The following is a 14,002-nucleotide window of genomic DNA, read 5'->3' on the forward strand; positions in this document are numbered from 1 at the left end:
TTGATAATTTGTGTGTGGATCGTTTGTGTTTAAATTGGAAATATGGCGGGTTTCGGAATCTGTGACTGCTGCAAATTCATCCCAGTTTGCCTTTGCAAGCTTAAATTTTTGTCTTGGGGAATGTGGGATCATTGTTTGTCTAGTGGAGTAGGATATGGTTATTTTAATAGGAAAATGATCACTACCATGGGAACTAGGAAGGATAGACCATGAACACAAGGAAGAAATAGACGGCGAGCACAATGAAAGATCTACCACACTCCTCGGGTTCTGCAAAGGAGATACCCTACGAGTGGGAGATCCATCATTAAGCACAACCATGTCATTATCATCCAAAATGTCCAAGAGCTGTGAGGAATTGGAGTCATTGGAATGGGAACCCCAGGAAGTATGGTGGACATTGAAGTCACCTAATACAAACCGAGGAAGGGAAATAGAAGAAATAATGGATGAAAGTTCGGAAAGGACGGAAGGATTAGGAGAAGGAATATATACAGATATATATATACAGTATTTACAACACGGACGGACAGCCACAATATTAAACAAACTACTATGTACAGGTAGAGAAAGTACAGCATATTTACATTGACTGGAGACCAAAATGGCTGCTCCAGCCTTACCATCAACTCTGTCGTCCCGGATGCATGCATAGCCCGATACACGAAAACGTGAACCAGGCATCAACCACGTCTCCTGGATGGCAATAATTGATGGCTTATGAAAGTTGACTATGTCAAAGATTTCTTGTTTCTTATTTTTGATGCTACGACAGTTCCACTGGATCACTGTGAACTGATCCATTATTGAGCACGGTGTTTAAAAGCTGAGTTAAGTTAGCGCGAGTTTTGTTCGGTAGCCCGGAGTCACTAAACCGGGAGAGTATGTGGACCAGAGTATTAATGAGGGCATCGATGAAGTTGTCATTAGGGGATATATCAGAAGGAGAAGGGAAAGCACAACCATTTGGCAGTTGAGATTTAGGTTCCTCAATAATGCTCCTATGTGCCTGATGGTCATAACCAGGAGACACAGGGGTAATTGGACGGCGGGGAGTAAAAACTGTTTTTCTATAGGATGTAGTAATGGGAGTTTGAGGTAAGGAACTTTGGGAACTGGAATATGATGTGGTAAATGATGAAGGAGAAGTTTTGGCCTTGTCTGCAAAAGAGCGTCTCACTTGGGGGAATCGAGCGGCAGCTTCCATGTACAAGATGCTCTCTTGAGACATTACGAGTTTTATTTCCTTTTGGCGTGCATACTCTGGACAGGATGAATTGTTTGCTGTGTGTGAGCCAGAGCAGTATAGGCAAGTAGGTTTTGACATCTCGCAAGTTTCTCCTTCATGTGATAATCCGCACTTGTAACATTTGGGTTGTGATCTACATTGGGCTTTCACATGACCAAAACGACAGCATTTGTTACATTGGATGGTTGATAATAGGTATGTCTCAACAGGTAGGGAAGTGTAATAGCAGTATACTCGGGGGGGGGGAAGTTTTTGACCAGAGAAGGTAATTACGACGGATCGGGTAGGAGTCCAAAGTGGTTGACGCTGATCATTATATGTCTTCCGGTTTAATCTCCGGGTTTTAATAACTGTGCCATAACCCGATGGCACTGATAAATTACACACGAGCTCTTCCATGGACCACTCCACAGGTATATCGCGAACTGTTCCCATGCGAGACACACTGTACATTGGAATTGATACGGCATACCCAGCCTCGGTAACAACTTCCATGTTCCAAAAATTCGTTAGCATGGACAGCAGTATCGAACTCGATGGAAACTCGGTTACGACCGATTTTTTTATACCGTCCATTTTGACGTTCTTTATGTTATTTTTGAACAAAAACTTTCCGAATTCCATTGGTCGCAATATATTTCTATTTTCAGAGTCTGTCTTCGAAACGTGAACCAGGAATGGCGCAGCATCATTTTCACTGTAAGTACTTTTTCTTGTTATTGAAATCGGGAAAAATGTAGGTTAGTTGTATGGAAGGGGTGGAATGAGCATTGTCGGTCTGTCTTTTAGCAGAAGTATTACTATCAAATGGATTAGTACGTTTTCTAGAGACGGAATTGATATCACATTCCATCGCTTCCGGCACCCCCGCCCCCGGGGTCGGGTGGCTCGGCGTCCATGCCGGTATTAAAAGATACAAAAACTAATTAAAACTAAACTTACACCAGGACAATCACAATAATATACACCCACGACCAATACCAGACACTTCAACAGCAAGAATTTCACAAAATATCCCGAAAAATGCGCTATAAACAACAAATGAAAAAAAAACACTTGTTTAGGCACTCGACCGAAAAAGCAGACAGTTCAGACTTCAGCCTCCCCAAATAATTGACAATTGACTGTCAAATGTCATTGTTAAGGGGGGTATTATATTATCATTTATATTGGATCATATATATGATCCAATTTATATGATCATTTGATCATATCTGCATATTACATTATCATATTTCATTGATCCTATTTTACGTCATATGTGGTTTCAATAGCCAATGGAGAGCGCTAACGCTGACAGGTATTGACGTCAGGGTTACTAGATCTCAGAGAATTCGATTTGTCAAAAGACATCGTCATTTTTAATATGGCTTGTTTTTTGTTATTTCAGCAAGATTATCCAAGTATATAATTAGAAAAATAAATACATTATATTATTTGAAACAATTTCCGATTTTTCGTCTCCTCCGTTCACCATCCAATAGTTTTTATTCTACGAGCTACCAAAGTTTAGCGATTTTTTGCGGGCCGGAAGCGAAAAATCTATATATCTCCAAAATTTTTACGTAATTAATAAAATTTTGTATTCCACCTGAAAGCTTATTAAATAAGGTATATTTCAAGCTTTTTTTCTGATCCACCGTGTCGATATTTTACCTACAATAAAATAGTTTTCATTTTAAGGTTTTTATTTTTTTAATCCAAAACCAAACAAAACATGCAATCGGAAATATCGACAAATTAACCCATCAAGCCCCAAGTGGAACCCAGGTGCCACATAACAACTGGTATTTATCAAAAAAGAGTAATGCCAGGATTCAAAAAGTAAATCCAAGTAACGATTTGAGTACTTACAGGGGGGAGGTGTAAGAGCTGTTGATAATTTTACTCTCCATTAGAACTTTTTTATTTCAATAAAATCATTGTTTCAAACTTACGTTTGGTGCGTTTGAAATGATAATCCCAATATTGTGATACCTTCTTAAGGGAGTAAGGATTAAAAACTTGCATGAAACTTACGTCTAAATATTTCTGTTCGTCGTCTATTTTGAAGCATTTTCAAATCCTGAAAAAAAACATTTAGTCCATGACAATATTTTTATCGATATAAATATATACGGTACTTCAAGTAAGGTGCATCCCTAAAGTACACGTAAAAAGCTACCTATGCAATATTTGTAGCCAAATTATTACTTGATGTGACATTTTTATCACTAATGCCTTATATAGCAGATTTAGGGATTATTAAATTTATAAATTTTCTTTTTAGCTTACAAAAATACCGATTGATAAGCCCAAAAAACGTTGTTGAAAACTTACGTATGTTATGTTAAATCCACGTGTTTGAGGCATTCTTTGGCCGTTTTCATGGTTTATTATTTAGCGGAACCACAAAACCCAACAAGATATTGCATTTAACGTTCACTAAACACTTTAATTAGCACTTTTAAAACATGAAATATGCAGACCGACTTTTTTGTTATGTTCTACTCGGTAGGACATAACATTACAGGCTTTTGACGTTTATACACCGATATGAGCTTTCTCTTTCACTCAACTTACTGCATCGTTAGTAAGAAAGAGTAACATTATTAACTGTCAAAATATAAGGCTCCCTCCAATAGTATTATACCTTCATGGTCTATGCATTTTAAGTTTATGAATGGAACTATCTCTGTACAGTTCGACAAGGCTTTAATTGAATGTGTCAATGTCAGTCAATGTGCGTTGCTGGTAAAGGAGAACTGTCATAAATGACGTTTTTGTATGATAGAAGCGTTAGTTCCTTTTCTCGCCACGTTCATAAACAGCCTTGTCGAACTCTATGTAAAAAGTGTCCACTGAAATGCGTTATAAACATAGAGTATACATTATAGCAAGCTATAGAGTGCTTCTAACAAGGTATGAACTGTAAGCACGAGTGTGAACATATTTTCCTATAAGCGTCAAACGATGGCGCATGGAACATCACTAGACTTGCGTTATACGTTTGACAAGTATCTATAAAACTTCTGCTTACGATCGGCACAACGGGGAACGAGCGATGCGCGCGCTCTATAGCTTGCTTGCTAAGGTTATAAACTTATTAATACTTGACAGTTGACACTGGCCAATGGCCATGGTTATATAGCCGAACTCCGAAGTGCCATAATAAAAAAATAAAACATAATAATAATAATGATTACCTACCTAATCTGTGTTTCAACTTTCATGTTTGAGTTTTGACACTTCAAAATTTGTAATTTGTTATAAATTTTTAACAATACACGGTATAATTCCAGAATAAAGTTTAAAAATAACAAGGTTGAATAAATTATTGATAATCCAAAATATGTATTAATAACGATACCATTGTATTAATTACAGAAGTAAAGTTTTTAAGTTTTATAGATTATTATTGTTAACAAGAAACTCGGTACACTCCAATCTTATTATTAATTAAAATATTTACTCGTCGTAATTTTAATCGTCATATTAGCAATGGGAAGTCCTGAACGAGAATTATGCCCGCCTCCTTCAGAAGAGGATGAGCTCACATTACCGAGAGCTAGTATAAACAAAATGATTAAGGAGCTAGTACCCTCTGTTCGAGTTGCATTTGAATCCAGAGAATTAATTTTAAATTGTTGTACAGAATTTATTCATCTTATAAGTTCTGAAGCGAATGAAGTCTGCAACCAAAGCAACAAAAAAACAATCAATGCTGAACATGTACTAACAGGTGCGTCATATTTTTTTTTTGCCAGAATTATATAGAATCTGTTGTAATTCAATTATTGTTATTATCAGCCTACAGTGTCCCACTGCTAGGCAAAGGCTTCCCCTCTTTTTTTCTAAAGTTCACGATCCTGTGATGTTGCTGGCCACTCTTTATCAAACACATCTAGTTCGTCGCGCCACCTTTTCTTGGGTCGGTCTCTGTTACGCCGACCAGTCGATAGTCACTCCGAAACTAGATGCGCTCACCTGTCTGAGTGCAATGTGCATATGGGAGACGTGCCCTGCCCAGCTCCACTTAAGGCTAGCTGCCTTTCTGCCTACGTCAACAAGCTTTGTTTGGAAACACAGGGTGTTATTTCGGACGCGGTCAATCCTTTTTATACCTAGAATGCTGTGTTCCATAGCTCGTTGGCAAACTCCGAGTCGGGACTTCTGTGAAACGGTTGAAGACCAGGACTGGGTACCGTAGGTCAGAAAAGGCAAGATACACATGTCCATAAATTTATGTTTTAGGCATATTGGTAGGTTATTTCATCAGATATTTCATTGACCAAAAGCTTCTTCATGCCTTCTCAAAATCTCAACATGTTGGTCTATTTCTTTGTCTTGCCTGTTATAAAAAGATATTAGTTATTATACGAGGGCTGCTATTTATGTATCCGGAACTGGCCACTTACAAGAACAATATTTAAAAAGTAAGTACAACATTTGAAAATAGAACTCTTTGGTTGAAGAATACATTTTGTTTCATGTGACTGTCAATTATTTTTCCATTGTGGCCACGGACGTAAAAAAAGTACGGACGGATCGCCATTAAGAAATGAGTGAAGCACCCTTAATAAGCCCAGGCGATCATATGTACACATCTTGCACAAACACTCGCACTGTAATAAGCCGATCGTACCGCCATTACGCAATTAGACTGCATCGCGGTGACACATCTTTGTCATTCATAAATAAAAATAAATATGCCATCTTGTGTTGTAAAATGGTGCAAGAACAATACAACCTTACACAAAAAACATCAAGGAATAATATTTCATAGGTAAGATAACATATTTTTAAAGTATTTTGATAAAATAATGTAAATATTAATTCAACTTCAACAGGTCAGTAATGTCCATAACAAAGTGGGGAAATTTTCCCCAAACCGGGGAAAATTTTAAATTATTTTTAAATAATCAAATAATTAATTTTATTGTCTTTTATTAGTGTCATGTAAGTATTTAGCATACTATTGACCAGTAATTAGGCAGGAATACAATAATAGGGGTGTAGACAGTAAACGAAATCTAATACAAATTATTGTTTTTTTGAGAGTTTGTATTATAGAATTACCGAAAATGGAAATATTTTACTTAATAACTTTATAATATGTTTTATATTTAATAAGTGATTTTTTTTTAATTGAAATAAGAGTGTATTTATTTTTTATACATATTTTTAGGTGTAACAAAATACTTATGTACTACCAGAGAAGTTGATTCCTATGAAAATCGGGACATAAGTAGTTTGGTTGCGTTACGTCAAACCCAGCCGACAGATCACAATTAACATTGAATTGACATAAGTATTCGACCAAATAACGTTGGTCTGTCAGTTGCATAGGAATCAACTTCCTTGATGATCTGTAAAATAAATATATTTCCTAAAAATAGTCTACACCCCTATTAATTTCTTAATTTACAAAAGTGGATATAACTGTTGTTTGACGACCTCTGTGGCTCAGTGGGTGGGCTGTCGGTGGCTCAAGCCGGGGGTCGCGGGTTCGAATCCTGCCGACGGAACAAAAAGTTTTCAAAGTTCCTGGGTCATGGGTGTGTATTAAATATGTGTATCATATAATAAAAATCTTAAATATATGTGTAGTATAACAGTATTAAATATATTTCCGTTGTCTGGTACCCGTAACACAAGTCCTTCAGGTACTTAGCACGGGGTCAGACTGACGTGGTGTGAAGCGTCCATAGATAAAATTGTTGTCTTAGATTTCCTTCAGTAGTAGGGGAGGGAAGGTGCTATTGGTGTAGTCACCCGAGCGTCATTGAGACCTAGTAGGAATGAAAATATTGAATGGACCTCTAAACCAGGAATAAATTTTACACCATGTTAGGTGATTTGATTTGACGTTAGCGCATGGTAGAACTCTCGATAGCTCTAACAGGCCGTTAACTGATTTAACAAGCCATTATTTATTTAACATTACTTGATTGTTTGATGAAACGGGTTACGGGACTTAAGTATCTTATATCTTTTCGTATACAGGTTTCTTATATAGGTTTCGGGGGCGATAAATCTGTCTAGCTAGGAATTATTTTTAGAAAATGTCATTTTATTCGTGTTTTATCGAATACCGAGCAAAGCTCGGTCAAATAGCTAGTAATAATTTTATTATTGTAAATGTTTGTACATAATCATTATTACTAATAATGTTATGTAAATAATATACTTCTCTGTACGTAATATGTGTTTTTTTTCTATCTATAGTGTCATAAAAATAATATTTTCATTATGACATCTTTAACAACCGCTTACATTTCTGAAGCGAAAAAAACATAAAAATATGTTTAAGTATAAAAAATACATTTAACTTGTCTTTGTTTACAAAATTTAAAAGTAGGGAAATTTATGATTTATATGGCAACCCTCATATCACGCACACGTCCTACACGGGCGGCCATAACTAGGCTTCACTCGTGATTAGAGAAGGTTACGTCCGTACTTTTTTTACGTCCGTGATTGTGGCGTCATTTTGAAAATTGCGTGTCTTCATTTGCCATGGATTTAACGCGTGAACATTTTCGTGCAATGATTTACTACGATTTTCGGCGTGGGCTAAATCAACAACAGTGCTTTATTCAACTCACCGCAACTTTTGGAGATGAAGCACCATCAAAAACCACTGTTTATCACTGGTACAGTGAGTTTAATCGTGGGCGGTCTATGCTCACGGATGAAAATAAAGAAGGTCGCCCAAAAACAGCTGTTGTCCCACAAAATATAGATGCTGTGCGGGAACTAATAATGCGTGATCGTCATGTTACATATCGCGAGATAGAGGCGTCCTTAGGCATAAGTATGACGAGCATACATAAGATATTACACGAACATTTGGCTGTAAAAAAAATATGTTCGCGTTGGATTCCGCACAACTTGACAATCGATCAAAAACGGGCTCGTGTCGATTGGTGCAAAAAAATGATAAAAAAATACAACCGGTACGTCAAAAGCCGTTTATAATATCTACACAGGTGATGAATCTTGGATCTATGCATATGACCCCGAAACTAAACAACAGTCAACGGTGTGGGTGTTCCAAGATGAGCCGAAACCAACAAAAGTTACTCGTGCAAAAAGTACTTTGAAGCAAATGGTCGCCTGTTTTTATGGAATTAATGGACATATGGCTACAGTGCCATCAGAGAATCGTAAAACGGTTAATTCTGAATGGTATACGACCATTTGTTTACCAGAAGTCTTTGAAGAAATAAGAAAGGACAACCGACAACGCAAAATCATATTACATCACGACAATGCTAACTGTCACACCTCAGCTGAAACAACTCAGTTTTTGGAGGGTCAAAAGATCGAATTGACTGGTCATCCACCGTACAGCCCTGATTTGGCACCTAACGATTTCTTTTTATTTCCATACGCGAAGAACAAATTACGTGGTCAACGTTTTTCGAGCCGCGAAGAGGTTGTTGATGCGTTCAAAATGCACGTTTTGGAGATACCTCAATCAGAATGGAAAAAGTGCTATGAAAATTGGTTCCAGCGTATGCAAAAGTGTGTCGATCATCGCGGCGAATATTTTGATTCGATTTATTCGCAATAAAACCATATTAAATGATATATATTTGTTTCTTTTTTTATTATTCTGATTATTAGCAATAAAACCATATTAAATGATATATATTTGTTTCTTTTTTTAATTCCGGATACATAAATAGCAGCCCTCGTAGATAGTAGGCCTAGATAAACATACTTGTCGACATAGTGTATCTCATGCCCATCTACTTCGACTCTACATTTCATGCTATTTGACATGAGCTTGGTGTTTTTTCGATTCATTTGAAGTCCCGCCTCGAGGCTCGCCATGCTGAGGTCATCTAGCGTTGACTGTAGAGTTTGAGATGAAGTGGCAAACAGAACTATGTCATTGGTGAAGCGAAGGTTTGTTAACCTTTTCTTGCCGATAACATCCCCTTGTCTCCCCAGCCTATATTCTGAAAAACCTCCAGTAAGACGCTCGTAAATATTAATAAAATATTTTTGATTCAGCTCTGGATAGACTAGGTTTCAGTGATTATACTGTTGAAGCAGAAGCAGTCTTAAAAGATTGTAAAGCTGTTGCTGCTAAAAGAAGAAGACAAAGTACAAGATTAGAAAACCTAGGAATACCAGAAGAAGAATTATTAAGACAACAGCAAGAATTATTTGCAAAGGTAACTTTGAATTGATTCTCCTCTTTACATAATTGAGTTGGTTGTACTTAGCTAACCTAAAGGATTATTATTTAGCATTACTACTCTGCCATGATTAGGAAAAAAATGCTTCTACCAAAATATAAAATTTGAGAAAATGTATGTTTAGATATCCAAAATGCTATTATCTCATCAATCCCCAAGCAGCACCTGGCTGTCGCGTAACAATTGAAAATCTATTGTGTCTGCAATAGGCATTGTCCAAAAAAAATCACATATACTTTTTATATTTTTTTTTTCGTTAAAATAGGGTATTTTAAGAATACAAATTAAATAATTTTGAAATTCGTTGGCTAGTTTTTTCTCAATAAATTTTTAAAGTTTCGCTCTGACGTCATCATCGGCCGCAATTGACCTCTGTAGTATGTTTTAAATTTCCTTTCAATCTTATTTATAATGGCTGGTTCGTCAAATACAAGTTCTCATTATGTGAAAGCTGATACGAGAAGCTTACCAAAAGTTCGAAACGTAATGTTGGTCGAATTTATTGCTAATTTAACGCCATTGAAGGTCAAACAAAGGTTAAACATATTTGTTCAAAAATATTTGTAACTAATGGGTATTTATTTCGTTTATATACAGAAAAACGGTCACTGACCTTATTCCACGAAATGTTTTTGTAATGAGCAAAATTAAAAAAAAATGGACAATCCCCATTCCCACGATCGAGGTATTACAATATTAGAGATGAGTCTTATTTCACAGTGGTTTTAATAGGGTTCTCATGGGCATACCGAGGGGGGGGGGCAGGGGGGGCCAGCTGCCCCCCCTGGATCATGTTGACGTCCCTACTAAGTATATTATCTAGTACTTTTATCTATAAAAATCAAAAATTAAGAAAACGAATTTTTGCCATTTGTTTGCAATACAATATTTTTACAACTAAAATTTATTTTTTATTTTTTATAAACTCCTAGCTTATAAAAAATCTGATTTGTCCCCCCCCCTGGCCCAGAACCTGGGTTATTTGCCCCCCCCCCTGGCCCAGACATGGGTATTTTGCCGCCCCCTGGCCCAGAACCTGGGTACGCCCATGAGGGTTCTATTTGGAGTAGAAAAAAAAAATACATATGCAGAACTAGAAAAAACCAGAAAGTTTATATACTAAACCAGTAGAGGCACCTTTTTTACTGGTTTTGAATGTGTGATATAAGGGGGCGTCTACAAATTACGTAAGGTGTTTAAGGGGGGGAGGGGGTCGAGTCAAATCTCATCTAATCTCAAGTTGGGGAGAGGGGGGGTTTCAGCAAATCTCAGGTATTTTTTTTTCTCATTACAAGAAAAATTATACTATTTTGGTCCATTTCATCCAGATTGTAGTTATGTACCTATAACATAAGCGTAATCGTAATACGATTATGATTATTCACTAATTCGTTCGAACGAAACTACTTTGACGTTATACATCTACGTGATCTACGTGATCTCTGAAAAGTGGGTGGGGGAGGGGGTTGAATAAAATCTCACGAAATCTCACCAGGGTCAGAAAATGTAAAAAAAACACCTCAAGTAATTTGTGGACGCCCCCTAACTCAATTTTGAAGAAAATGTTAGAAGTGTATTCTTTCCTTGTACTTGTACAGCAGTACTTTAATTCTCTCATGCTTAATTTGAAGAAACATTTTCTTGCATTAAATTAATTTAATTCCACCAAAACTTTATTAGGCAATAATGAAGATTATTTCTCGCAGTATTATGCTATATTGTTATATTTTACAAGGTAAATTCTTAACTTATATTTTATGTTGTCAAAGTTACCAATCTCATGTCCATTTCTTCAAGAATACCATAATGTTTAGTGCATGAGGACTTTTTCATATTTCAGGCAAGGGAAGAACAGGCAAAACAGGAACAGCAGCAATGGTTGCTGTTGCAGCAGCAGGGGCTGGCGGGTGCTGAAGGCATCACCAACCCGTACGTCCCCCCACCTTCTGGACTAAAACACGATGAGGATGAAGATGATGATTACTCCTAAATTGGATGCCTGTATTTAGTAATTTCTTATTTAAATATGTATATTTAAATAAATTATATGAACTTTTGTAACTTACTACTTTTATTGAATTTATTTACTGTTATATTTTGTTCATTAGTGGCAGAGATATTTCAATGAGTTGTGACTTACGAATAATAAAAACTAAGGAAGAGTAACTGTGTCAAAAAATTTGTACCGATTCTACAAAATTTGACCCGAATACATGCAAGAATTTTGCGTACTTAATTATAGAAGTTGACAATTATTGTAAACAGCTTTACTTTGTCAATTTGAATGTAGTGTTTCGTAGCTATTGTCATATTATTTTAGTGTGCGAAAAGAACCTTGAGAACCAAATTCAAAACGATCTAAGTACGGTAGGTATGGGAGTTACATTTCCTTAGTTTTTATTATTTGTAAATTGTAGGTTGTGACAGTTAAAACTTAAAGTTTTTTTTTTTAATGGCATACACTTAGTACATTGCCAATGACGAACGGGAAAAACAATGTAAAAAATTAAATTATTACGAAAAACGAGGAATTTGGAAAAGGAATTCAGGACAGGATCAGGAAAAAATATATATTTACAAAAGAATACTTATAATTAAATATAGAAATATCAAATCTCAATATTATGGCTGGTTTTATAGTTATGCGTTTCGCAGCGCCGTTGGAGCGCGCGCGTTCAAAGCTGTAACAAACGTATGGACGAACGGCGCTGCTCAAGCGCGCGACTTTAAAACGCTACTACTACCCCCATACATCTTCGAACGCGCGGCGCTCCAACGGCGCTGCCGAAACGCTTAACTATAAAACCAGCCTAACAAACGTATGGACGAACGGCGCTGCTCAAGCGCGCGACTTTAAAACGCTACTACTACCCCCATACATCTTCGAACGCGCGGCGCTCCGACGGCGCTGCCGAAACGCGTGACTGTAAAACCAGCCTATTAAGGCTGGTTTTATTGTTAAGCGTTTCGGCAGCGCCGTTGGAGCGCGCGCGTTCTAAGATGTAGGCTGGTTTTATAGTTAAGCGTTTCGCAGCGCCGTTGGAGCGCGCGCGTTCTAAGATGTATGGCTGGTTTTATAGTTAAGCGTTTCGGCAGCGCCGTTGGAGCGCCGCGCGTTCGAAGATGTATGGGGGTAGTAGTTGCGTTTCTAAGTCGCGCGCTTGAGCAGCGCCGTTCGCCCGTATGTTCGTTACATCTAAGAACGCGCGCGCTCCAACGGCGCTGCCGAAACGCTTAACTATAAGGCTGGTTTTATAGTAGAGCGTTTCGCAGCGCCGTTGGAGCGCCGCGCGTTCGAATATGTATGGGGGTAGTAGTTGCGTTTTAAAGTCCGCGCGCTTGAGCAGCGCCGTTCGTCCATACGTTTGTTACAGCTTCGAACGCGCGCGCTCCAACGGCGCTGCGAAACGCTCTACTATAAAACCAGCCTAAAACCAGCCTAACGAACATACGGGCGAACGGCGCTGCTCAAGCGCGCGACTTAGAAACGCAACTACTACCCCCATACATCTTCGAACGCGCGGCGCTCCAACGGCGCTGCCGAAACGCTTAACTATAAAACCAGCCTAACGAACATACGGGCGAACGCCGCTGCTCAAGCGCGCGACTTAGAAACGCAACTACTACCCCCATACATCTTCGAACGCGCGGCGCTCCAACGGCGCTGCTGAAACGCTTAACAATAAAACCAGCCTAAGTAATATAAAATCAGCTAATATTTGAATGAAATGAATGAATGAAATATTCTTTATTGTGCACACTTATAAAGATACAAATTAAGGAGTACAAGGAAAAGGACAAAATATTCAGGTGTCACAATGGCGGCCTTATTACTAGGTAGTAATCTCTTCCAGGCAACCACCACGGGCAAAGGTGAGATTGCAGTAAAGAAGAGAAACGTGCATGTGCAAACAAAAGAATACAAAAAAAAACACAACATGCATAATAAAAATATACAATAATACTATACTTACATATATATTATAAATATAATAGAATGATACTATACTTAAATTACTAATAGATATAATAATTATAGCAGACACGGATAGTATATAATATATTTTCTAGAATGCAATAAACAAATAACTGAAGTAGGAAAAGGAATTTTATTCTTTAACAATGAATCAAGGAAATGGGAACGGTTGTAAAGAGGACAAGAAAAGAATATATGGTTGACATCCCCAACCTCAGCACCACAGGCACAAGAGGGATTGTTTTATTTAGTCTTAAGGGAATTATATTAAGTCTAGCAAGATGGTCTGGCGAGCAAGTGTGGCTAAGTCTTAATCGTGATATGATACTACTACATTTTCTATTGAAATTCATACTATAAAACCATGGTTTTGATACAATTTATACGTGGGAGAGCCATGCTTCGGCGCGAATGGGCCGGCTCGACCGGATAAATACCACGTTCTCACAGAAAACCGGCGTGAAACAGCGCTTGCGCTGTGTTTCGCCGAGTGAGTGAGTTTACCGGAGGCCCAATCCCCTAACCCCTACCCTATTCCCTTCCCTACCCTCAACTATTCCCTTCCCTTCCCTACCCTCCCCTATT

At 37.7% G+C, this 14,002-nt stretch overlaps 1 protein-coding gene across 1 annotated transcript; it reads left to right on the top strand.

The window, feature by feature from the left end:
• Positions 1–4,547: 4,547 nt before the first annotated feature.
• On the top strand, positions 4,548–11,506 carry LOC121731555 (protein Dr1). Its single transcript, XM_042121037.1, has 3 exons — positions 4,548–4,970; positions 9,254–9,417; positions 11,282–11,506. The coding sequence occupies exons 1-3, from the start codon at positions 4,730–4,732 to the stop codon at positions 11,429–11,431; spliced, it is 555 nt and encodes a 184-aa protein (XP_041976971.1). The 5' UTR covers positions 4,548–4,729; the 3' UTR covers positions 11,432–11,506.
• The last annotated feature ends 2,496 nt before the right edge of the window (positions 11,507–14,002 follow it).

The sequence above is a fragment of the Aricia agestis genome, chromosome 1 (assembly GCF_905147365.1).
Source record: "Aricia agestis chromosome 1, ilAriAges1.1, whole genome shotgun sequence".
NCBI classification, from domain to species: Eukaryota; Metazoa; Arthropoda; class Insecta; order Lepidoptera; family Lycaenidae; genus Aricia; species Aricia agestis.